This window comes from Natrix helvetica, assembly GCF_964273705.1.
Source record: "Natrix helvetica genome assembly, chromosome: 12".
In the NCBI taxonomy this organism is placed as follows: Eukaryota; Metazoa; Chordata; class Lepidosauria; order Squamata; family Natricidae; genus Natrix; species Natrix helvetica.
The window spans coordinates 17848711-17873686 of NC_138556.1; the positions used below are offsets into that span (position 1 = coordinate 17848711).

At 46.0% G+C, this 24976-nt stretch overlaps 3 protein-coding genes across 4 annotated transcripts in view; 2 read left to right on the forward strand and 1 right to left on the reverse strand.

The window, feature by feature from the left end:
• ARID3B (AT-rich interaction domain 3B) overlaps positions 1-10148 on the reverse strand; it is a 41808-nt gene extending 31660 nt beyond the window's left edge. The window contains exon 1 of one of the 2 annotated variants that reach the window (XM_081964643.1): positions 10067-10148. The gene's annotated coding sequence lies outside the window, so the exon portion shown is untranslated. Of the gene's footprint in view, positions 1-2618; positions 2749-10066 lie in introns of those variants that run through there. The other variant, XM_081964644.1, reaches the window with a different exon arrangement.
• LOC309398112 (actin, cytoplasmic type 5-like) lies at positions 6574-9888 on the forward strand. Its single transcript, XM_081964674.1, has 2 exons — positions 6574-6692; positions 7683-9888. Exon 2 carries the CDS (start codon positions 7707-7709, stop codon positions 8829-8831), a length of 1125 nt encoding a protein of 374 aa, XP_081820800.1. The 5' UTR covers positions 6574-6692; positions 7683-7706; the 3' UTR covers positions 8832-9888.
• Positions 10149-10364: 216 nt separating the features above from the next.
• Positions 10365-19468, forward strand: UBL7 (ubiquitin like 7). Its single transcript, XM_081964671.1, has 11 exons — positions 10365-10503; positions 11738-11977; positions 13906-14025; positions 14891-14973; positions 15118-15202; positions 15744-15801; positions 16439-16575; positions 16871-16920; positions 17395-17562; positions 18173-18295; positions 18876-19468. Exons 1-11 carry the CDS (start codon positions 10440-10442, stop codon positions 19011-19013), a joined length of 1266 nt encoding a protein of 421 aa, XP_081820797.1. The 5' UTR covers positions 10365-10439; the 3' UTR covers positions 19014-19468.
• Positions 19469-24976: the final 5508 nt, after the last annotated feature.

Genomic DNA, 24976 nt, shown 5'->3' on the forward strand with positions numbered 1-24976 from the left:
ACGTATATGCTAGTCGTTCCCGACTCTGGGGGGCAGTGCTCATCTCTGTTTCAAAGCCAAAGAGCCAGCTCTGTCCGAAGACGTCTCCGTGGTCATGTGGCCGGCATGACTCAATGCTGAAAGGTGCACGGAACGCTGTTACCTTCCCGCCAAAGGTGGTTCCTATTTCTCTACTTGCATTTGTTACCTGCTTTCGAACAGCTAGGTTGGCAGAAGCTGGGACAAGTCATGCGAGCTCACTCAGTTACGCGGCGCTGGGGATTCGAACCGCCAAACTGCCGACTTTTCTGATCGACAAGCTCAGCATCTTAGCCACTGAGCCACCCCGTCCCTCCAAGTACAAGTGGATTACAAGTAGCTAAAATGCAACCGGCAAAGTTGCAACAGCCCTTCCGCCCCAAAATGTAGTTATGACCAGATTTTGAAGTTCTGATTGTTGCAAATCCCTCCACACACACACACACAATTGCAGCCATCAGAACTTCAAAATCTGGTCATAACTACTTTAGGGTGGGCAGGCTGTTACTTTGCCCGATTGCTAAATCAGCAGTCATTAAGTGAGGATTGACTGTACATAAAACCGCCTACGTAGTAGTTACGTTCCTGCACTCCAGATGCAAGTTTAAAATACATCGCGACTGATAAAAAATAATTTCCAAAGAAAATCTTATGAACGCTTTCAAACATCTTCTCATTACGCTGCAGGCAGCCTAAAACTGGGCTTCCTGGCCTGGAAACCTCAGTTGTGCAAGAGTTGTGCATTTGCATATTAATAGGATTACGATAACTTATCCCCTCCCGGGCGCTAATACTTTCTTTGTGCATAATGATATAACCCACAGCTGAGTGACATGATACAGGCTGGCTTTGAAAAAATCTCAAAGGCCCAAATTAGCCACTAGATTCTAAGTATGGACAGAACTCAAAAGCAGCCGTTAAAAGTCAGAACCAAAAAGGCAGCAAATACTTTCAACTCATAGTTGCAGGGAGCAACATGAAACTCGGAGGCTTGGCAAGTCCCAGCCTTTCTATTGGCAATGTACAATTTTTCAGTAGCGGTCCGTTTTTTCATTACAGCAAGTTTATAAAGTTCTGATGGATCTAAGAGTCCTTATTCAAGCAGCACTCAAAGTTTACTCCCCAAAAGACTGGGCAGGATCAGAGGGCGAGGATCTTCACTACGTAAACCATGAGTAAAAGTGCCGGACAACAGAAGCACAAGTTTTGCTGTCCTCGCCAATTGTAGCCTATTAGTTTGGTGCAGGTTAGAAGCTGAAAGATGGTGAGTTCTAGTTCCGCTTTAGGCATGAAGGCCAATTGGGTGACTTTGAGCCAATTACCAAGAGACGGGGAGTTTTAGTCCCGCCTTAGGAATGAAAGCCAATGACTATGGGCCAATCACCAGGAGACAATGAGTTCTAGTCCCGCCTTAGGCATGAAAGCTGGCTGGGTGACTTTGAGCCCATCACCAGGAGACAGGGAGTTCTAGTCCCACCTTAGGCACGAAAGCCAATTGGGTGACTTTGAGCCCATCACCAGGAGATGGGGAGTTCTAGTCCCGCCTTAGTCCTGAAAGCCAGCTGGATGACTGTGGGCCAGTCCCTCCCTCTCAGCCCAGCCCTGGAAATCCATGCAATAACTCTGGGGGCACCAGGTTGGGGATATCTGCAGAACCACCACCGCACCACAATCCTGGACTACAACTCCCATCATCTTCACATCATCACAAGGAGAGGGGTCAAGCAAGAAGCACCAGCACCCATTACAATATCTCTGCTGGGCGCCCGGTCGGGGACATTGCAGACCCCTTGCCCCAAAGGTGGGGTTATATAAGGCTCTGGATTACAACTCCCATCATCTTCCTCGCTTCCTTGGCAAGGATGGGGAGGGGGCATGCTGGGGGAGGGATGGGAAAACCGGGAGCCCTTTGCAACAGCTCAGGTGAGCACCAGGTTGGAAACAACTGATCATCTCCCCACCCCCCACCCCTGCCAAGCCTAGGCCTATCTAGGGCTCTGGACTGCAACTCCCATCATCTTCTGCACTTGCTTGGCAAGGATGAGATTGGGAGGGGGGCTGCTAAGGGTGAGGGAGGGGAGGGAAGAGCGGGAGCCCATTGCAAAGCACATTCGGTGGGCGCCAGGTTGGAAACAGCTGATCACCTCCCCTCCCAAATCGGGGGCTACCTGGACTACAACTCCCATCATCTTCCGCACTTACTTGGCAAGGATGAGATGGGGGTGTGTGCTGAGAGTGGGGGAGGGAAGATCGGGCCCCTGGCCACCCCCTCCGGCGGTCGCCAGATTGGGGACAGTGAATCACCCCACCCCCACCCTCAAAAACCGGGGGCTATCTGGACTACAACTCCCATCATCTTCCCCACTTGCTCGGCAAGGATGAGACTGGGGGGGGGGGTTTGCTAAGAGTGGGGGAGGGAAGAGAGGGAGCCCCTTGCAACTCCTCCGGCGGGCGCCAGGTTGGGGGAAGGAGGCGGGATCGCGACCCCCGCGACCCCCCCCCCCACAGCTTCCCGCCCGGTAGCTCCGAGACACCCCCCCCCACTGGAAGAGGGGGAGCTGTCCCCGGGGGATGGGGCGGCGGCCCAGCAGCCCCCTTACCTCCTCCTCCTCCGGCGGGGTCTCCTTCGCCACAGGCGCAGCGCCCGCAAGAGCAACAGCCGCCTCAGCCGCGCCCCCAGCCCCCTCCCCCACCGGGCCGGAAAGAGGGGCCGCAGGAGGGGACTCTATGGGCCACGCGCCGGAAGAGGCGGCGCCCAGCGCGGCCTGGCCACAGGGGGAGGGCAGGAGGCGGGATCCCTTCGCCTCTTCCGGTTTGGGGGGCGTGTTCCGAAAGCTCAGACTGGGGAGAGTGGATTTTTTTTATTTATTTATTTACTTACTTACTTATTGATTGATTAGCTACTTACTGATTTATGTATTTATTATTTATTTATTTATCTACTTATTTATTTATTTATTTATTTATCTACTTATTTATTTATTAGTTACGTATTTATTAATTAATTAATTATTATTTATTTATTTACTTATTTTTTTGGTTAGTTAGCTATTGATTTACTTATTTATTATTGATTTATTGATTTATTTATTATTAGTTACTTATTGATTTATTGATTTATTCTTTATTTACTTATTGATTGATTAGCTACTTACTGATTTATGTATTATTTATTTATTTATCTACTTATTTATTTATTAGTTACTTGTTTATTTATTAATTCTTATTTATTTATTTACTTATTTATTGATTAGTAACTTACTGATTTATTGCTTATTTATTTATTATTTATTTGCTCATTTATTGATTAGTTAGTTGATTAGAATAAGAATAAAACATTGCTTGTGCCTTTTTTTAAAAAAAAAATGTTTATTTTTCACCCTGAATTAAATGCAAAGAAGAGAGAGAAAGCATGCCCCAAATTCCACAATTATTTATTTTTTTTCTGGAGGAAAGTAACAAAAACATATAAGAAGGCATATATTCACAGACATATATTCATGTAGAGAGTATTTGTAGGTGCAAGAAAACAAGCTCAGAGAGCACCCTGGACCATACATACATTTATATTTATATTATATTTATATATTGCACATATTGTAAATTTTTAAGGAACAAAAAGCATGTGTGTAATTTGTTACATTCATCTATGCTTCATCTAGATCAGTGGTTCTCAACCTATTTTTGGCCATGCCCCACCAAAGCATCTCTAAAATTCTGCCATTTCAGAATAAGACCATTTATTCACATTACTATTTACACACATTGCAGGTAGTTCTTCACTGACAACAATTCATTTAGTGAGTGTTTGAACTTACAATGGCACTGAAAAAAGTGACTTATGGCTTTTTTTCACACTTATGACCATTGCAGATCCCCAAGCTCATGTGATCCATTTTTTGCAACCTTCTGACAAGCAAAGTCAGTGGGGATGCCAGATTCATTTAACCACTTTGGCAAGACTGGTCGAAACATGGGGTGGTGCCAAACTGACTTTAAAAATGTCTCCCTTAGTGACAGAAATTTTGGACTCAATTGTGGTCACAAGTCGAGGACTGCCTGTACTTTTATTCAAAGTAGTGACTGATCCTTATTCTCTCATTTGTAATGGCTGATTTACAGCTCTCCAAAGCAGCAATTCAGAGTTAGAATAGTAAAACTACCCTTTTTTATTTTCCAAAAATTCCATTCCTTTAAATGCCATGGACATCCGAATAGGACTGTATTGTACAGGCAAAAGTGGTGCCACTCTATCCCTTATCGTCTCGATGTCCTTTTTCCATAGAGGTGTCAAAGATAAAGCGACGTTGTATTTTGCCTCCATGGAGGACGAAAAATTGTTCAGGCCGGAAGTCTAGTTTTATATTTGTTATTTTATATTGTTTAATCTCTCGTTTGCGGGACAGGAGGAACAAAAGTGAGACATAACTAGGAGGAGAAAACTAGGAGGGGAGAGGAAAGAAAAGCCACAGCAGGAGCAACGCTGGGGAAGCCATTCTTTCAACGGTTACTATAGCAACCGCAAAGCGGCAGGCCGGAAAGAAGGATGGAGCAAAAACAGCGCCGTATTCTTCCGTTCCAGAAAAGGGCGGGTCTTCCACAGAGGACAGCCAATGGGACGGCGGAGGAAATATAAATGCCTCCTGGCGGGAGAATATTGCAATTACGTCGGAAAAGAACAAGGAAATCCTGATGATGGCGCATGCGCAGAGCAGCCCAGGTGCCTACGTCTGGTGGAAACTCAAATTTTGGGAAGTAGTTTGCTTAGAAATACTATGTGGAGTCAATTGCATTTTTAGCCAACGCATTCGGACCAACGTTTCTTAAATCAGAGTTTAGTCTTAATGCATTGTTGCATTGCTTCCCATGGCAATTAGTTTTCAAATCAGCTGTAATGATTTGTAATCTTATGCGCTTAGGAAATAAAGAATAAAAATACATTTGAAATATTGAAAGGACGGTGGAGAAAAAGGTTAGGAAGACAAAGCCTTTCATCCTGCACAGATCAATCCCTCCCTGTTTTGGAGAAACTGCAAACACTTGATTTTAATAAATGTTTTATTTATGCCCGTAAGGAGATTAATCTTCATCCATCCATTCATTTCACATCTCTCTCTCATCTGTTCTCTCTTTCTCATCTCTCCTTTCTCTCTCCCATCTACTCTCTCTCTTTCCCTCCCCCCCCTCTCTCTGATTTAGGATATGTTTAGGCTATGTTCCTTCTTGCTTCAAATCATCCCAATGCTGAACAAACCCTCCATCAAGGAATTGAATGACTAGAGGCCGCTTGCTCTAACATCTGCAGACCTTTGAAAGACTAGTGTTCGGCCACCTGAGAACCATCACGGATCTGCTGTTAGACCTCTTGCAATTTGCCTACCGAGCAAATAGATTGACAGAAGATGCTGTTAATAGGACTCTGCACTACATCCTACAACAAGACCCATGCAAGGGTCCTCTTTGTAGACTTCGGCTCAGCATTCAATACCCTCATTCCAGATGTTCTTCTAACTAAACTAAACCAGCTAGCTGTACCTGGCCATACTTGTAAATGGATCATAAGCTTCCTAACTTCCTAACTCTGTGGCGGGCCCAGCCCTGTGGAATGACCTCCCTCCGGATATTAGGAATACCTCTGACCTCCGCTCCTTTCGTATAAAGCTCAAGACCCACCTATTCCAAGTAGCTGGCCTGGCTCAACTTTGATCTAACTATATCGCTCCTGACGGTTTTTTATTTGGGTATTTTAATTGTATTCAATTATTTAGGGGTTTCTAAACATTGTATTTTATTGTTTTTATTCATTAGCCGACCTCCTCCTTGTACATGTCTTGGTATATGTTTTTGTAATATGTGTCTTGTCTATATATTTATTTCATATGTTTTATTGTACGCCGCCCCGAGTCCTTCGGGAGAGGGTGCGGCTAAGAAATAAATATTTTTTATTATTATTATTATTATTATTATTATTATTATTATTACTATTATTACTATTATTACTATTATTATTATTAACAGACAGGAAGCAGAAGGTGAAGCTAGGCAAATTCACATCAGGAACCTATCCAATTGGCACAGAAGCCCCCCAGGGCTGTGCGCTCTCTCCACTTCTCTCTGTACACCAATGACTGCATCTCATCATTTTTATTCTTGATGAATGTATTTTTATTCTCCTTACGTACACTGAGAGCATGTGCACCAAAGACAAATTCCTTGTGTGTCCAATCACACTTGGCCAACAAAGAATTCTATTCTATTCTCTCCCCACCACTCTCTCTCTTGATAAGTTTAAGAGCCAAATCTCTGTGACATCTCATTGTTTACAGTATGCCAGCTTCTGAAACTGAGAAAGCACCAGGAAATGTTCTTGAAATATATACACAGAAGGATTTTTGGAATACATCCAAAGATATATGGCTGATAAAGGCTGCTGTTTAGCCTTATTTGGTTATACCGCAGTTGTCCTCCTCACAAAATAGCTGTTTTAATGACATTTACATCTTGCACAAGCGGCCCATATTCACAGCTGTTCCCAGATAAGTATAGGATCAAAGGGCAAAAGGAGCAGGAAACTGACAAATACCAGTGCGGGGAAAAATCAAAGGAAAGGAAAGGATTTGATCCTCGCTGAGACTTTGTGGAATTAATTGCTGAGCTAACCACCCTCTCTTGGGGTAAGTATGGACTTGATTTAAACCATCACTATCCCTAAATGTTCTGCCCATATTGGTTTGAATGGGGTTGCCAGAAGCGGCTGGGAGAAGGTGAGTTTTAAGAGGAAGTTAGATGAAAAGATCAAGAAATCTTAAGTTTGTGTTCAAAGCTAGCGCAGAATCTGTTATACAATACAATACAATAGTAGAGTTGGAAGGGACCTTGGAGGTCTTCTAGTCCAACCCCCTGCCTAGGCAGGAAACCCTATACTGTTTCAGACAAATGGCTATCCAACATCTTCTTAAAGACTTCCAGTGTTGGGGCATTCACAACTTCTGGAGGCAACTTCTGTTCCACTGATTAATTGTTCTAACTGTCAGGAAATTCCTCCTCAGTTCTAAGTTGCTTCTCTCCTTGTTTAGTTTCCACCCATTGCTTCTTGTTCTACCCTCAGGTGCCTTAGAGAATAGTTTGACTCCCTCTTCTTCCAATATCCCTGAGATATTGGAAAATTGCTATCATGTCTCCCCTAGTCCTTCTTTCTATTAAACTAGACATACCCAGTTCCTGCAACCGTTCTTCATATGTTTCAGCCTCCAGGCCCCTAATCCTCTTTGTTGCTCTTCTCTGCACTCTTTCTAGAGTCTCAGTATCTTTTTTACATCGTGGCGACCAGAACTGAATGCCGTATTCCAAGTGTGGCCTTACCAAGGCATTATAAAGTGGTATTAACACTTCACGTGATCTTGATTCTATCCCTCTATTTATGCAGCCTAGAACTGTGTTGGCTTTTTTAGCAACTACTGCCCACGCCTGGCTCATATTTAAAGGGCTGTCCCTTAGGACTCCGAGATCCCTCTCACAGTTACTACTATTGAGCAAGATACCAATTGTATCAAACAATTGCAAGTGAAATACAAATAAAACGCCACTCCCTTCTAGCACTGATAACATTTGGTGGTTGAGTAATGAAACCAACCACATAATGAAGGTGAATTTCTCTCTGCCAGGTTCTCTCCTAGGTTTACCTACCAATGGCCAACCAAGAGATCGCAGCCCTTGTGGTGGACAATGCCACCAGAAACTGCAGAGCAGGAGTTGCGGGAGAGGACTTCCCCAGGACAGTACTTCCTCCCATCATTGGGAGGCCCAAGCGGCAGAGTGCAGCGGAAGACACCGCCAGGAAGTCCTACTATGTGGGAAGGGATGCCCAGAGCAGGAGGGACATTTTGACCTTGAGGCACCCCATTGAAAATGGCTTTATTGTCAACTGGGATGACATGGAGAAAATCTGGCACCATGTTTTCTACGAGGAGTTGCAGGTGGCCCCAGAGGAACACCCAGTCTTGCTGTCTGAGCGTCCCGTGAGCGGGTGGTACAATCGGGAGAAGATGGCCCAGATTATGTTCGAGAGCTTCAGCGCATCAGCCTTCTACTTGGAAATCCAAGCTGTTCTCTCCCTCTACGCTTCCAGCCGCGTCACCGGAGTAGTTCTGGATATCAAGAACAACCAGATGGATACTGTCTGCGTTTACGAAGGCCAGGCTGTCCGCCCTGCTCTCTTACGCATGGACCTGGGCGGCGAAGACCTGACCGACTTCCTTCTGCGGATGCTGAGTGAAAGAGGCTATCACATCAACCCAGAAGAGAGGGAGATGGTGGAGGACATCAAGGAGAAGTTTTGCTACGTGGCCCTGGACTTTGGGAAAGAAATGGCGGCCGCTACGCCCTCCTCTTTGGAGAAGCAGTATGAACTACCTGATGGGCAAATGATTACCCTTGACACCGAGCGCTTTAGGTGTCCCGAAGGCCTCTTCCAAGCCGAATATGTGGGTAAAGATTGTTGTGGCATCCACGAGACTGCCTTTCATGGCGTCATGAAGTGTGACAGGGATCTCCGCAGCACCATGTTTAAAAACGTCGTGCTGGCAGGTGGCACCTCCATGTTCTCCGGCTTGGCTGAAAGGTTGCAGCCGGAGGTGGTGGCACTGGCTCCCCGAAATACAGAGATCAACATCGTTGCCCCCCCGCATCGCACGTGCTCAGCCTGGGTTGGGGGATCCCTCTTAGCATCTCTTCCTCACTTTCAGCAAATGTGTATCAGCAAACAGGAGTATGAGGAGTTTGGCCCAACTCTTGTACACCGGAAGTGCTTTTGAGTGGTTTTTTTTTCTTTCTGTTTTGCTGCTTCTGCCACACGTCGGAGTAGTATTAGAAGCAGAATAACAGAATAAGCGAGTTGGAAGGGACCTTGAAGGTCTTCTAGTCCAACCCCCCTTGCTCAGGCAGGAAACCCTGTACCATTTCAGCCTCTGAAATGAGGTCTACCCTTTGGGCAATTTGGCAGTTCAAATCTCAGCAGGGTCAAGGTCGATTCAGCCTTCCCTCCTTCCGAGGTGGGTAAAATGAGAACCCAGATTGTTGGGGGCAAAGCGACTGACTCTCTAAACCGCTTAGAGAGGGCTGTAAATCACTGTAAAGCGGTATATAAGTCTAAGTGCTATTGCTAATTGGTACCCTTTTTTATGAAATTGGCAACCTAAAGTAATGGTTGTTTTAAGTGGTCCCAGTTTGTAAATCACATGGAATATGGACTCTGTGATGCTAAGGCATTAAGGATGGGAACTTTAAAAAAAAGAGTAATCATCATACTTGTAACATACTTGTAATATGAATCTTTAACCAATATCGCTAGAATATTATCTACTTTTTCCCTCTTATCTGTATTCAGTACTCTTAAGGCACCTTATTATTAACTAATGCTCTATTAGAGTATTAGGAATCTAAATGAATTCTATCACTGCATTGAAAAAAACACACCAAAATTGAGAAAACGGAGCAATAGGGTCTAAATAAATAAATACATAGATTGAGCTTTATGGAGATATCTTTTAGTTTATATGAATGTCATTTAATTACTACTCTGTGATTTTATTAGCCCTGCTACAGTTATAGTTACTCTTCCCTCTATTTTCTGATTGTTATATGTCACCAATACTATTTTTTTAAAGAAAAGAAAGCTAAAGAAAAGAGATTTTTGACCGTAAAGGACAAATAATCCTTTCTTGCATCTACAAGTTTGGCGTAATATGGGTTTCTGTACTGTGGAATTTTAATATTTGTAAGCCTCCCAGAGTCACTATTAAATGTATTAAATAAATTTAATAAACGAATAATTGGTTCAGTCATGATCCACCAAGAGAACTGTCTTAAAGTATCTTTGTCATACTTGGGTGATTAAAAAAAATAACTGGAATTGTCCACAGGCTCTGAAATATGCTTTGTGACTTGGTTTATTTCTACAAGTTAACATAAATAAAACTGGCTGTTTTTAAAATGAATGACAATAAAAGGAAACGTCCCCTCTTATCCCAAATGGGCTATGTAGTCCTACCGTGCAGGGAATAAAAAGTCCCCAATCTCTTGCCTCCAAAGGTTGCCAGCCTTTTCAACACGGTATCTCGCCTGAAAACACATAAAGGATGCCCCTGGCGTGCTCTAGCACTTTTGAATTCCGCGCGGCCCCGGAATCCCGCGCGCCCATTGGCCGCCTCCTGCCCTCTTCTCTCTCTTGATTGGCGAGGACGCGGAAGGCTGCGACGCCACAATGCGACTCCTAAGGCCGCCTCCCCCTCAGGACTGCAGCTCCCAGCATCCTTCACGGGGCGGGCGGACGGGGCGGGGCGGCTTCCGCCGCGGTTCGCCACTGCCTCGTTAGCGGAGGACTCTCTTCTTCTTTTCCCACCCGGCCGCCTACAAACCCCGGCATGCCTCGCGCGGGCTCGGTCAAGCGTTTCCGGTTGGAGCAGTCAGCTGGTCGTAAACAGCCAGGTAAGGGGGGGATAAAAGGGAGGGGAGGTTGGAGGGGGAGGGGGGTGGGGGTGATGGGGAGGGCCTGTTGGGGGGGGTCCCCCTTTTCTTTCCCCACCCCCTTTTCCCCCCCGTCCCAGAAAGCACAGCAGCGAATCTGCGGGGCCATTCCTCGCCTGGGCCACTACTATTATTATTATTATAAAGGAAGGCAGTACTGCCCAATGGGTAGAGCTGATGAGTATGGCAATTTTTTGGGGGGGGGAAGGGAGAGACCCAACCCCTATCGATGTTTTTTTTAATATAAAGTTTTTTATTTTTTCATTTTCATAACCTATAAATCCCATATATACTATTACATAGCCAACATCATATTGTATTATTAAATGTTTACATCAATTCGTCTTACCATCAACTCCCAAAAACGATTATTGGCTCTTCTGCTCTCCATACACCCTATTTTGTACTTTATCCATCACTTTCTTCTCCCTCTCTCCTCCCCCTCCCTACTTCCTTTCTTCCTTCTGTCCTCCTTCCCTTCTCTACTTCCCCTTCCTCTCTCCTTCTCCTCTCTCCCCTTTCCACTCCTCCTTTCTCTCCTCCTCTTCCCTATCTCCTTTCTTCTTCTGTCCTTCCCTTCTCTACTTCCCCTTCCTCTCTCCTTCTCTCTCCCCTTTCCACTCCTCCTTTCTCTCCTCCTCTTCCCCCCCCCACCTCTCTCCTATCCCTCTCTTCTTCCCTTACCTCTCTCCTCTACTTCACACCCTTCATCTCATTTACTTGGTGGATTTCAGCTTCTGAGCGAGCTCCAGTTTATGTTGATGGTATTTATACTTCCATTTCAATATACATATTTAATTTTAATGCATACCTTCCTCCTTAAAAAAAAAGAATTGGATTAGATTACCCTTAATTGTCTATAAATGGCAATCCTTACTGTTCAATGTTTATTACAATTCCCTATCATTGGTTTATCTCTTTATTTTCCTGCACGGCTCGCTCTGCCTCTCTTCCAAGGAAGCTTCAGTGGGCTTGCCCGCTCTCCCATTAATGCCTAATTAATTAATTAAATTAATTAATGTATATTTAAAATAAAGGGTATGTGCATAAGCGCACCAGCATGCCTAATGTCTCTGTTCTACCATCCCCATTTATTTGTACTTGTTCCCTGTATTATTATTCGCGTTTATTCCTATTCCTGCTACCGATAGCAGACAGACAGATGCTCCTATTTCTGACACGGTTTCTTTTCCAGATTCTGCTTGGAGCTCGGATTGGGACCTCAGAGAATCAAGCCACCCCAGCCCCACCATGTCTCTCTCAGAGTGTTACATCGCGGTGAAGCTGGCCGACCAACCCCTGGCTCCCAAATCCATCTTGCGGCTGCCGGAAAGCGAGCTGGGCGAGTGTCCGCTAGGGGGTTGCAGCATCTCGTACCTGAAACAGCTCATTACGGGAAAGTTGCAGGAGTCCATCCCTGACCCGGAGTTCATTGGTAGGCTGGCCCACCATTGTTTTATCTCCAAGGCTGAGCTTGATGACCCTGGAGAAGAGTTATAGGCCACTGTGTCTCAACCACAGCGACTCTAGGATACGTGGACTTCAATTCCCAGAATTCCCCAGCCAGCTGCTGCTGCTTCTTCTTCTTCTTCTTCTTCTTCTTCTTCTTCTTCTTCTTCTTCTTCTTCTTCTTCTTCTTCTTCTTCTTCTTCTTCTTCTCCTCCTCCTCCTCCTCCTCCTCCTCCTCCTCCTCCTCCTCCTCCTTTTCCTTCTTCTTCTTCTTCTTCTTCTTCTTCTTCTTCTTCTTCTTCTTCTTCTTCTTCTTCTTCTTCTTCTTCTTCTTCTTCTTCTTCTTCTTCTTCTTCTTCTTCTTCTTCTTTTTAAAACTTGGGCCTCAGATCAAAGAACTGGGAATGCATTGATGTAAAATGCAGATAGTCCTTGATTTGCGACCACAATTGAGGTTGCTTAACAGCAGAAATGCTGTTAAACAACCTCAATTGTGGTCGCAAATCAAGGACTATCGGCAATAATTAAGTAAGCTTTACCCCATTTGATTAGACGCCCAAGGAATTTGTCTTTGGTGCATATGCTCTCAGGGTACATAACAATAATACATTCACCAAGAATCGTAAGATACAACACTTAGTGGTAGTCATAGGAGACTAAATAAGCAATCAAATTACACCAGGAAATTAAATAAAACAATATAAACTTGGGCCTCAGATCAAAGGACTGGAAATTGATGCAAAATGCAGGTAGTCCTTGATTTACCACCACAATTGATCCTAACATTTCTGCTACTAAGCACGGCAATTGTTACGTGAATTTTACCCCATTTGATTAGACGCCCAAGGAATTTGTCTTTGGTGCATATGCTCTCAGAGTACATAAAAATAATACATTCACCAAGAATCATAAGATACAACACTTAGTGATAGTCATGGGAGACTAAATAAGCAATCAAATCATGCTAGGAAACTAAATAAAACAATATAAAATTTAAAGATACAAGCAGCATGGTTATAGTCCTAAGTGGGAGAAGATAGGTGCTAGGAAGGACGAGGAGAATAATAGTAATGCAGTCTTAATAAATAGTTTGACAGTGTGGTGGGGATTAGTTGTTTAGCAGAGGGATGGCATGGGGGGAAAACTGTCCCTCTGCCTAGTTGTTCTGGTATGCAATGCTCTATAATGTCATTTTGAAGGTAGACGTTTTATGACTTTTCTTACAACAGTTGTTAAGTGAATCCCTGCAGATGTTAGTAACACATCTATTTATCTGACTTGTGGATCACGTGACCCCAGGACAGAAATACACGCCAGTTGGCAATGTTGATCAGGTGAAACTATGGCGATGCTGACATGGTAAATAAGCGTGGTAAACGCTTGTGTCACCTTTTTCAGTTCCATTGTAGCTTGGTAACCTTGGTAAAGGTTCCCCTCGCAGTTGTGTGCTAGTCGTTCCCACCTCTAGGGGGCGCTGCTCATCTCCGTTTCAAAGCCAAAGAGCCAGCGCTGTCCAAAGACGTCTCCATGGTCATGTGGCCGGCATGACTCAATGCCAAAGGTGGATGGAACGCTGTTCCCTTCCCACCAAAGGTGGTTTTCTATTTTTCTACTCGCATTTTTACGTGCTTTCGAACTGCTAGATTGGCAGAAGCTGGGACAAGTCACGGGAGCTCACTCCATTATGCAGCGCTGGGGATTCGAACCTATTTTTTATAGCTTGGAGAGGTCAATGAACAAGCAGTTGTAAATCAAGCACTATCTCTTAGTGCCTTCTCAGTCTCTTCTAATTCTTTTTTTTACTGCCCTTGTTAACCATGGGGAATATTTATTACTAGTATCAATCTAGTGTGCAAGTGACCCAGATTTTATGGGTGTGTGTGTGTTTGAATATAAATCACATCTGCCTTTCAGATCTGATCTATTGTGGTCGGAAACTGCGGGATGAACAAACGCTCGAGTTCTACGGGATTCAGTCCGGCTCCACCATCCACGTCCTCCGAAAATCGTGGCCCGAGCCGGAGCAAAAACCCGGTAACTTCCCCAATTTAGATTCCAAACTGCTTTTTTTAAAAAATGGTTTTCTTGCAGGTATAGCCCTCGACGTACGACCACGAGGGAACAGCTGAAATTTCTGCTGCTACGTGAGACATGGGCTAAGCGGGCATTTTACGACTTTTCTCGCCACCTTGGTTGAGTGAATCCCCGCAGCTGTGAACTTAATAACACGGTCGTTAAAGTGAATCCGTTTCCCCCCGTCGACTTGGGTTGTCAGACGGTCGCAAAAGAGGAACGCGTGAGCGCCCCCTCCCCCTCCCGGGGATGCTGCAACCGTCATAAGTAGGAGCCCATTGCCCAGCGTCCGGATTTTGATCCCTCGTTGGAAAGGTCATAAGTGTGAAAAAAAAGTGCGATCGGTCGCTTTTCCCAGCCCTGTTGTAACTTTGAACCGTCAACTGCAGTGATTCACTTAACGTGAGGTCACTTAAGGTCGGCAGCCTTCAATACGCAAAGAGCCATTTCCCATAAAACCCTTTTTGCATCTAAAATGAAGATGGCACTGCATGTAAGATTGTTTTACCTTTACGCCATGTATAAAATAAAAACTATAGTGCGTTGCTTTTATGAAATCGATGAACTGCCCACAGAGAAAACAAAGTTTTACTTGTGCATGCAACAACAAAAAAAACTGAACTCCAAAAAACAACAACTCCTCCCTCAATAAATGGCGTGCCAGCGGGGTATTGCTCGTTGGCAGTTGTGAGCGACAGGGAGCCACAGCGGAGGGATGGAAGACTACTTCCTCCGATGGGGGGAATCCCCCGGGCGAGGGTTCGTTCCGTGCAGCTTTTCCGAGCGTTACGGTGTCCGACCGCTTGACGGCTTATCTTTTCTACAGAACCGGTGGACAAAGTGGCCGCCGCGCGTGAGTTCCGCGTCTTACACACGGCTTTACACAGCAGCCCCGTCTTCAGAGATTCGGTGAGTTACAAAACTCTGCTGTCTTTGGGGGGGGGGGGGGGCCTTTTCTTTTGCTTCCCCCAAACACACCCGCAACTGGACTTTTCCAGGATCCAATCTGCTGTTTCCTTGTTCGCGAATCTTTCTTTGGTTTTTCCCACGCAGGTCTTCAAGATGTTAGGGAATAAGGAATCCCTGGATCAGATCATTGTCGCCACCCCCGGCCTCAGCAGTGATCCCATTGCTTTGGGTGAGTCGTGGAGACAAATAGCAACAGCCCTTAGGACTTATATACCGCTTTACGGTGCTTTACAGCCCTCTCTAAGCGGTTTACAGTCAGCCTCTTGCCCCCAACAATCTGGCTCCTCATTTTACCCACCTAGGAAGGACGGAAGCCTGAAATCAACCTTGAGCCCGTGAGGATCGAACTCATGGCAGTGGGCAGACTTGAGTTTTGCCCCATTTTATGACTCTTCTCGCCACATTTGGGAAGTGAATCGCCGCAGTTGTTAAATGAGTGGCACAGTCGTTAAGTGAACCTTCCCTTGTGAAAGGTTGCAAAAGGGGGAAAGCACATGACCCCGGGACATTGCAACCGTCATAAATTGGAGTAATTGTCAAGCATCCGGTGGCAAATCACATGACCCTGGGGATGCTGCAACGGTGAAAAACTTGTTCTGAGTCGTTTTTTTCAGTGCCGTTTCAACTTCGAACGGTCACTAAACGAACGTTTGTAAGTCAAGATAGTCCACATTTGCTCATTAGTGTTCCCCCCCCTCTTTCTCTCCCAGGGGTCCTGCAGGATAAAGACCTCTTCTCTGTTTTTGCTGACCCAGCCATGCTGGACACGTAAGTGTGCTGCAGATGCTTCTTTAAATCTCTTTCATTTATTAATTTATTTGTAAAATTTATTAGCTTCCCATCTTGCCATACGGTAACTCTGCCAAACAGAATCTATTACTACTATTGCTATTACTCCTCCTCCTCCTCCTCTTCTCTTCTTCTTCTTCTTCTCCTTCTTCCTTCTTGTTCTTGTTCTCCTCCTCCTCCTCCTCCTCCTCCTCCTCCTCCTCCTCCTCCTTCTTCCTTCTTGTTCTTGTTCTCCTCCTCCTCCTCCTCCTCCTCCTCCTCCTCCTCCTCCTCCTCCTCCTCCTCCTCCTCCTCCTCCTCCTCCTCCTCCTCCTCCTAATAGCAATAGCTCTTAGACTTATATATCACTTTACAGCATTCTCTAAGCGGTTTTTACAAAGTCAGCCTCTTGCCCCCAACAATCTGGGTCCTTATTTTACCAACCTCAGAAGGACGGAAGGCTGAGTCAACCTGGAGCCTGGTGAGATTCGAACTGCCAAATTGCAGGCAGCCGGCAGTCAGCAGAAGCAGCCTGCAGTACTGCATTCTAACCACTGCACCACTGAGGACATCCAAACTCTATGATTCCAGGACTGTCTAGCACTTCTCCCCACTTCATTCTCGCTGGTTTCTCTAGGCTCATCCCAAGCCACCCCGCATTGGTGAATGCCATCGTCCTGGTCCTCCATTCTGTGGCAGGCAGCGCCCCACTGCCCACCGCAGAGACCTCCTCGCGCAGCAGCATGCCTTCCAGCTCCTACCGCGACATGCCGGGTAAGGAGCATGCTGTGACACGGAGCACAAATTGCCAGGTTTAACCCTTGGGGGCTGCAGGGAGTCCTCGCTTAAGGACCGTTTGCCTAGAGACTGTTGGAAGTGACAGTGGCGCTGAATGAATTGACGACTGGTCCCTGAGCTTGCAGATCGTGTGCCATTGGTGTCCAATGGGAGAGGCCTTTGGGATGAGGTTCAGTCTGGCTTATTTCTCTCTCTCTCTCCCTCCCTCCCTCCCTCCCTCCCTCCCTCCCTCCCTCCCTCTCTCCCTCTGTCTCTCTCTCTCTCCTTCCAGGAGGCTTCCTTTTCGAAGGGCTCTCTGATGATGAAGATGACTTCCATCAGGTAACGGGAGAAGACGGGTGGGCATCTCTGAGAAGGAAAACCCGACGCAAGAATGGAACAGAATGGGAAGGGAAGGGAAGGATAGAATAGAATGCAGAATAGAATAGTATAGAATATAGAGAATAGAATATAGAACACGAAAGAGAATTAAATAGAGGAATATAGAATAGAATGTAGAATAGAATAGAATGCAGAATAGAATAGTATAGAATATAGAGAATTAAATAGAGGAAAATAGAATAGACTGCAGAATAGAATAGTATAGAATATAGAGAATAGAATATAGAATACGATAGAGAATTAAATAGAGGAATATAGAATAGAATGTAGAATAGAATAGAATGCAGAATAGAATAGTATAGAATATAGAATATAGAGAATAGAATAGAGAATACGATGCCATCCGGAGGAATGGGGCTTAACGGGATCTCTCTCAGAACATTGTCCTGACTGAGGCCTCTCCTTTCCCAACAGAGCACAAGGACCACGCCCTCCAGCAGCACCTCTGGATCCCGGCCGGCGTCTCTTGGCTATACCGGCGCCGCAGGGCCTCGGCCCATCACGCAGAGCGAGTTGGCCACCGCCCTTGCCCTAGCCAGCACCCCAGAGAGCAGCTCCCACACCCCAACGCCCGGAACGCAGGTCAGGTGGATGCAGAGAGACTTTGGCTGATCTCAAAAGCCACCAGTAGAGTTTCTAGTCCCGCTTGAGAGGTGGCAGAGAAGACTTGACGGTGGGAAAAAACTTGGTTTAAAGCAGGGTTTCTCAACCTTGGCAACTTTAAAGCTTTGCGGACTTCGACTCCCAGAATTCCCCAGCTAGCATGGGGTGACAGGCGTTGCAGTCCAATTTATCTGGAGGGCACCAGGTTGAGGAATTGGTATTAGGGCAGCACTGGGTTTCATAAAAATGGTTTGGAAGGAGAGCTTTAGATTTTTGCAAGCCTCTTGTCTTCTTTCAGGCTCCTTCATAAGTAAAAAGAGAAGAAAGATATAGCTGCTTTAACGAATGGAATCATTACGGCAGCAGGACTTTAGCAGGACTTTTAAAGCCGCTGCATCTTTCTTTCGGGTTGGCAGAAAAGTCTGAAAAAAACCTAGGAAGATATGTGGATAAGCTTGAGTTATGAATTTTGTTACACTTAATGACCTTCCTTGGTGCTAAGCTGGCTGATAAGCCAGGAGTGGATCTTGCAAGGTTAGGAAGGCGGGGCCTGCTCCTGATTGACAGTTTCTGTCTTCCCCTTTTTCAGGGCCATTCTTCCGGCACATCTCCCATGTCTTCTAGTGTGCAGTCGGGAACACCCATCACCAATGACCTCTTCAGCCAGGCCTTACAGCACGCCCTCCAAGCATCAGGACAACCTAACCTTCAGGTCTGTAAACCTCCAGGAAGTTGGGATGGTCATTCATTCATTCATTCATTCATTCATTCATTCATTCATTCATTCATTCCATGCATTTTGGTTCAGCCCTCCGATAGCCTAAATTAGGAAACTGTGGGCATCCTAGACCACCAAGCTAAATCTCAAAAAATGCTAGGAATTCCTGCCATCCAGACATATTAGCCATCAACAGACACACAGAGGTAAACGACATTTACACACCTCTCAAAAGAGGCAATGAAAAAAAGAAGAAGCTGAAAAGGAAACAAAAAAGAGCAGAACACACTCTCTTTGGTGTCTTACTCTCAGATAAGCAGGGACTAACACCAGACAAACAAGCAGAAAACAATACCCTACTTACCAAGGAAAAGTACCAAGGAAACCCCCCCTCCCCACCCCCGTCACTGCTAGAGCAAGTTCACTGTACACAAACAGAGAGCAAGCCACACAGTCATTCACACTGATGCTGACGCTTGGTTGGGTAATGGTTGGGTGCGCGAGAGATTTGAATCTTGCACTACATCCAGTGTTTGACCTGGTGCCTCTTCATCTGTTCGCTTTCCTCTTTCAGAGCCAGTGGCAGCCCCAGCTGCAGCAGCTGAGAGACATGGGCATCCACGACGATGAGCTGAGCCTTCGTGCCCTGCAAGCCACCGGGGGGGACATCCAGGCCGCCCTGGAGCTCATCTTTGCAGGGGGAGCCCCTTAACCATCCCCAAGGCCTCCTCCTCCTCCCCCCTATCCCGCAGGAGGCGAGGGTGTGGGCATTGGACCTCCGCCCCACCAATCTAGCCCTCCGACGCGCGACGCCTTCCCAATCCCTGGCTTGCTCTTCCTCCCTCAAATTGTCCAGAGCCCAGAATGTTGTGTTCATCTCCTTTTCCTGGTCTCCGGACGACGTCCGTTGCAACGGGGGAGCTCCAAACATCGGACTGCGGTTTAGCAAAAGGGCTGCCTTAAGGCGAGGAACGTTCCAGGACCCGGGTTTTTGAGGGCTGCTCCAGAAATAACCCCGCTTTGCCGCAGTCCCGAAAAAAGCTTCCTTGATAACGTCAGAAATACGGTCATTTTCTCCTCTTCCTTGTGGTGGTTTTACTTCTGCCCTGGCCAAGATCCCGTGTGGTTTTGCTGGAGTCTTAACTTGTCTCATTAAAATCTGGTTTCCTCCAGATCAATCCCTGCTTGTTTCTTTCCTGCTGCTATTTAGATTATCACTGCAGGCAATCCTTAAAGGTAATGGTTCCCCTTGCACATCTGTGCTAGTCGTTCCCGACTCTAGGGGCTGGTGCTCATCTCCGTTTCAAAGCCGAAGAGCCAGCGCTGTCCGAAGACGTCTCTGTGGTCATGTGGCCAGCATGACTCAACACCGAAGGTGCACAGAACGCTGTTCCCTTCCCACCAAAGGTGATTCCTATTTTTCTACTTTTGTTACATGCTTTCGAACTGCTAGGTTGGCAGAAGCTGGGACAAGTCACGGAAGCTCACTCCTTTATGCGGCGCTAGGGATTCAAACCGCCGAACTGCCAACCTTTCTGATCGACAAGCTCAGCTTGTCTTAGCCACTGAGCTACTGCGTCCATTTTATTTTATTTTATTTTACTTTTTATTTGTTCAGCTCGAAGTTTTCTCTCCGCCCCAGGAAGGGAGACCAGGGCAAAAACCACTTTGGAAAAAATCTTGCGAAGAAAACCGCAGGCCATTGTCGGAGAATGCAAAATGAAACCATTGACCAAGAAGGTGCTTTTTCAGGAGGCAGCTGGAATTTTCTTTTTTTTCTTTTTCTTTTTCTTTTCGAGAAATCAGAGATAAGAAGAAGCTTCTTGGATGAGAAGCGGAATTTCTTCAAAAGAAAAAAAAACCCCGCAAGGAAGTCTAGTTACCTCCTGGAAAAAGCCCCTTTGGGACAACCAGGTTCAAGTTGCCAAGGTGGAGAAACACTGCTCTACAGACTTTTAGCTGTACAATTTGAATGGAGACGTTGAATGGAACGGACAAAATAATAATCTTTTTGGACAGCAGAGGGCACCGTTTCTCCATTGCCAGTGCAGCTTCTGCCAATCTAGCAGTTCGAAAGCAGGTAAAAAATGCAAGTAGAAAAATAGGAACCACCTTTGGTGGGAAGGTATCAGCATTCCTTGCGCCTTCGGTGTTGAGTCATGCTGGCCACATGACCACGGAGACGTCTCCGGACAGCGCTGGCTCTTCGGCTTTGAAACGGAGATGAGCACCGCCCCCTAGAGTCGGGAACAACTAGCACAGATGTGCAAGGGGAAACTAATTTTTTTTTAAAAAAATCTGCTGGATTCCTTCCTCGGTGACCTTTTTAGAGCACTTTCGGGCAGCGGATGCTTGGGCTGGGACGGGAATCGCCGCTCTGACCGACAGGGATGAAAGAACCCTTTCAGTCAGTGAAAAGTTCATTGTGTGCGACATTGGAGAAGTAGAGAACTGCAAGAGATTTTTCCAGAAACTTCAAAACATCCTTTCTCGTAGATTGGGGGGGGTGGGGAAGAACCCAAATGGACCAGAATGGAATGCATTTACAGGTAGTCCTCGCTTAACGACCGGCCTAGCGAGTTGATTTACCACGGACTCTTCACCCACCAAAGATAACTTAGGAATTGATTCTGCAGCATTCTTAGGTCCCATGGTAGCAATTTATGATGTCTTTTTTGCTCGTTTCTGGCCTGTTTTTTTGGCTTAGCAATGGAAATTTGAGTCGTAAGTCAGGGCTCTCCAAACTTGGGAACGTTAAGACTTGTGGATACTGATGATGTTCCCTAGTTGGATCATGAAATGTCTTCAAGAAAACCACCAAGCTCTGAAAGCACTAAAGATCCCAGAGTTGTCCCTTCACTCCACAAGCTCCACTCCCTTCTCTCCCTGATGATGTTCCCTAGTTGGGTCACGAAACGTCTTCAAGAAAACCACTAAGCTCAGAGAGCACCTAGGGTACCTCGTTTCAACCCCAAACGACCAATATTCCCCTTTATTGAAACTTGTGGTGTTTTTTTATTTTTATCAGACTGGATTAGAGTCTCAGGCTGAGCCCCTCCCCATCTCCAAGAGCCCCCTCCCCAACCCCTCACAAGTGATGGAAGACCTGCAGGCAGGCTGGCCTTCACCCATGATGGCTCCAGGACACAACCTTCAAAGGCTGAAAGGTGTGAAGCCATCATTTTCACTCCCCCAGTGGGTTTTCTTCAGATTCGACGGAAAGATTTTTGTGAGAATGAGTTTTGCAAACCCCCAAGTCTTCCTCTCCCCATGCCGGAAGTAACTGTTTAAAGAAAATGGGAACCACAGCCGTGGCCCCCCTACCCGAAGCGGAGGGAAAATAAGACAAGTGACAAATATTGAACTGCATTCATTGATGTGGTTGCTGCTAGTTTACTTCACACCTCTGCATACGAGAACTCTTCGCCCTGCAGAGATGCCATGGAATGGTTGATTCTTTCTCACTTCAGGTGTTGCACTGGAAATTCAACTTAAAAAAAAAAAAACCCACAGATTTCCTGCCTTCAAAGTCTTTCCTTTTCATTCATTGTTGCCCTTGAGTATTCTTTCTCTACTTCCTGACCATCTTCTGCCATTTTCAGTCATCTTAACGCAGCCAAGAGTGGGGGAAACTACCCTTAGTCGATATCAACCGATCTTCTAAAGCCACCATTAAAATTATTGTGTCTCCTGTGAGGTGGACGAGAAGACGGAGAACGGGAGAGACTCGGTCTAAACTAGTGTTTTCTCAACTTTGAGGACTTGAAGCTTTGTGGACTTCAACTCCCAGAATTCCCCCGGCCTGCCTGGGATTGCAGGCTGGGGCGTTCTAGGAGCTGAAATCCATAAAGTTGGCAACTTGAAGCTTTGTGGATTTCAACTCCCAGAATTCCTCAGCTCGCCTGGGGTTGCAAGCTGGGAGATTCTGGGAAGTTTACAAAGTTGGCAACGTGAAGCTTTTGTGGACTTCAACTCCCAGAATTCCCCAGCCAGCCTGGGATTGCAGGCTGGGGAATTCTGGGAGTTGAAAGTCCACGAAGCTTAAAAGTGTGTCAAGATTGCGAAACGCTGATCTAGTATCTTAAGTAGATAACTGAAAACCCATCATAGCATTTCCGTCTTCCTGTGGTATTTTTTTACACGCTGGAATTCTTCAAGTAATTGCACCTTGCAGAAACTACTGGCTGCACGCCTACATTTCCAAGAACGTTTATTGGAATCCTCCAGGGCGTTCAGGAAATAATCCGCTTCGGACGCCCTTTAAACCAGAATGTTGGTTGATGGGTTTGCAATCCTTGTGGCTTTTCTCTGGCTCGATGGATTTTATATTGCCACCCTCAATTCTCACATCTTCCCCCGGCAATGTGGGTTTACCCAAGCAACACCGCATGGTTAATGGGTTTATTCTCTCATTTCCTGTTAAAATGCGCTTTGAGTTTTCTCTCGGGGCGGTTAAGAACGGTAATCTCTCTTCACTTTCCCTCCAAATTTCTGTTTCTGTTATGGTCTGCCAAAGCCTGTGGAGTCAGCAGTAGATTTGGACAATGGGGAGGTTGGGGAGGGACACAGGCCAGTCCTGGAGTCTGGAGAAGGCTCGGATGAGGGCTCTGCGTCGGAGGCAGAGAGGGGGCGAGAGCCATCTGGGAGTTATGTCCTGCCTCTGAAGCCTCTGGAGTCTGACATCAGCGAGGCAGAAGAACAGTGTGAGCCTGTTCCCAGTGGGCGCATGCACAGAGCTGCTAGAAGGCAAGAACAGTTAAGACAAAAGGGGCAACTCGGGAATAAGGCTTGGAGATGATTGGCCCCTCCCATAAGACATAAAGGAGGAGCAAAGGCACGTGAGCCTTTGCAGGAAGCAACTTTGTTCGTGCTGGTCAGTTTACATTCCAAAGCTCTGTTTTGACTCTGTGCTCCGTGTGGCCTTGCAAAGCTAATTGCCAATTAGGTCTTCGGCAACGTATCAAGGGAGATAAAGGTGGGTGCTTATCAGCTTTATCCCGAAGTACTTTGGCAGACTTCTGTCGGACTTTTTACAAAGTATTTGTGACTCACAATGGGCTGTGAATGAACATAATTCACAGCCATAGAAATAAAAAGAGGGTTTTGGGGACTAAGCGTGTGCTTTTTACTGTCTCGGGAAGCCTCGATCCGAACAGTTTCCAGCATTTTAGTCCTTCTCTTTTCCAACTTGGATTCCATGCCCCCCCAACCCCCCCCCCCAAAAAATAACCTTAATTTTCCCAGCTGTTCATTCACAATGAAGTCATATTTTCTCCCAACGGAGCTGGCAAGGCCAAAATCAATAGTAATTCATTATAAATGGAAATAGGACCCCTGGATGACATTTATTTTACAAGGGGACGCTGAATAGTCTCATTCCTGTTAAATGCTTATGACCTCACTGCAAGTTATTCACTGCATAAATAGCAAATTCAGCTTAAAATAGCCGCAGAGAAGACTAGGGTTAAGCGGCAACCGCTATCCACTTGGGCAGGAATGCTGCCGCTCTGATTCTAAGTTTTAATTTTTTTTCTTAATTTGCAAGAATAGGCATGCCCTCCCCTCCCCCCCAAATGCCATAGGGTTAACCATGAAGGCAGGGTCCAGATATGGAAATGTGCACACTGAGAGGATAATTTTAGGGTTGCCTCCTCCGAGAAGTAGGATTTTAGAGACCTTGGCCACCTCTAAAATCTGACGTGAAGCGTAGTTTTTAATATCCTCACTAGGTGATAACCTGGTGTGGCCCGGCTATTTATTTATAGGCATAGCAATGTACTGTATGTGGGGTGAGGAGTCCCCATGTGGAGTCCTGTGAAGCCGTTAACCATGGCAACTCCACTGCACTGTACAGTAGAAGCCATGTTACGGCAGGACAGTAGAAACCATTTGAAGGCATAACAGGCTGTATCTTAACAGAAAGCACACCTTCTTCTCTCTTTTAATTCGAAATCCATCATTTCATCATTTCCGTCCTCTTGAAGCTGGGGTATTTAATTTTGGCAGAGTTCTCGTCTAATAGTAGTCAAAGTTGTTGTGCGTAGGGTTCAGAAATCCAAGAAGTAAAATTTTCAGCATGGGCACGCACCCTGGGCAACTCCTCTTCCTGACTGTGACCCAGACAAGCACCCAGGCACGCGCTTCACAAAGGGCTCCCTTTTTTGGCACTCGGTGCCCCGTGCGTGCTCGCTCGTTCCCTTTTTTGGCACTCGGTGCTGAAAAATTTCGCCATCCCTGGTTTAGGGTCTCCTGCTTGAGCAGGGGGTTGGACTAGAAGACCTCCAAGGTCCCTCTCAACTCTGCTATTCTGAATTCCTGAAGTTTTCAAAGCAAGTCCTCCTGCTTTTCCTTCTGACGAGGGAGAATAGTCTAAATATGGTTTTTGGATTTTTGAGAACACATTTGAACCTGTGTCTGTTGAGTTTTTCCCTACCCGAAGAGCTGGTTTGATTTTCAATCTACCTGGTTAGAAGGGTTGAGTTGGTTGTTCCCTAAGATAAGTCCTCACCCCCATTGTCCATTCCATTCCCAAACTGGGTGTATTTTCCTTCAATAAATGGTCTGGAAGAGTTTTGGGAAATTGCATCAAACACGGATGCTTATGGGTGGTAATAATTTTCTGCGGGAAATGACTTCAGTCACACCATTCATCCGTGAACTGGATGGCACTGACAA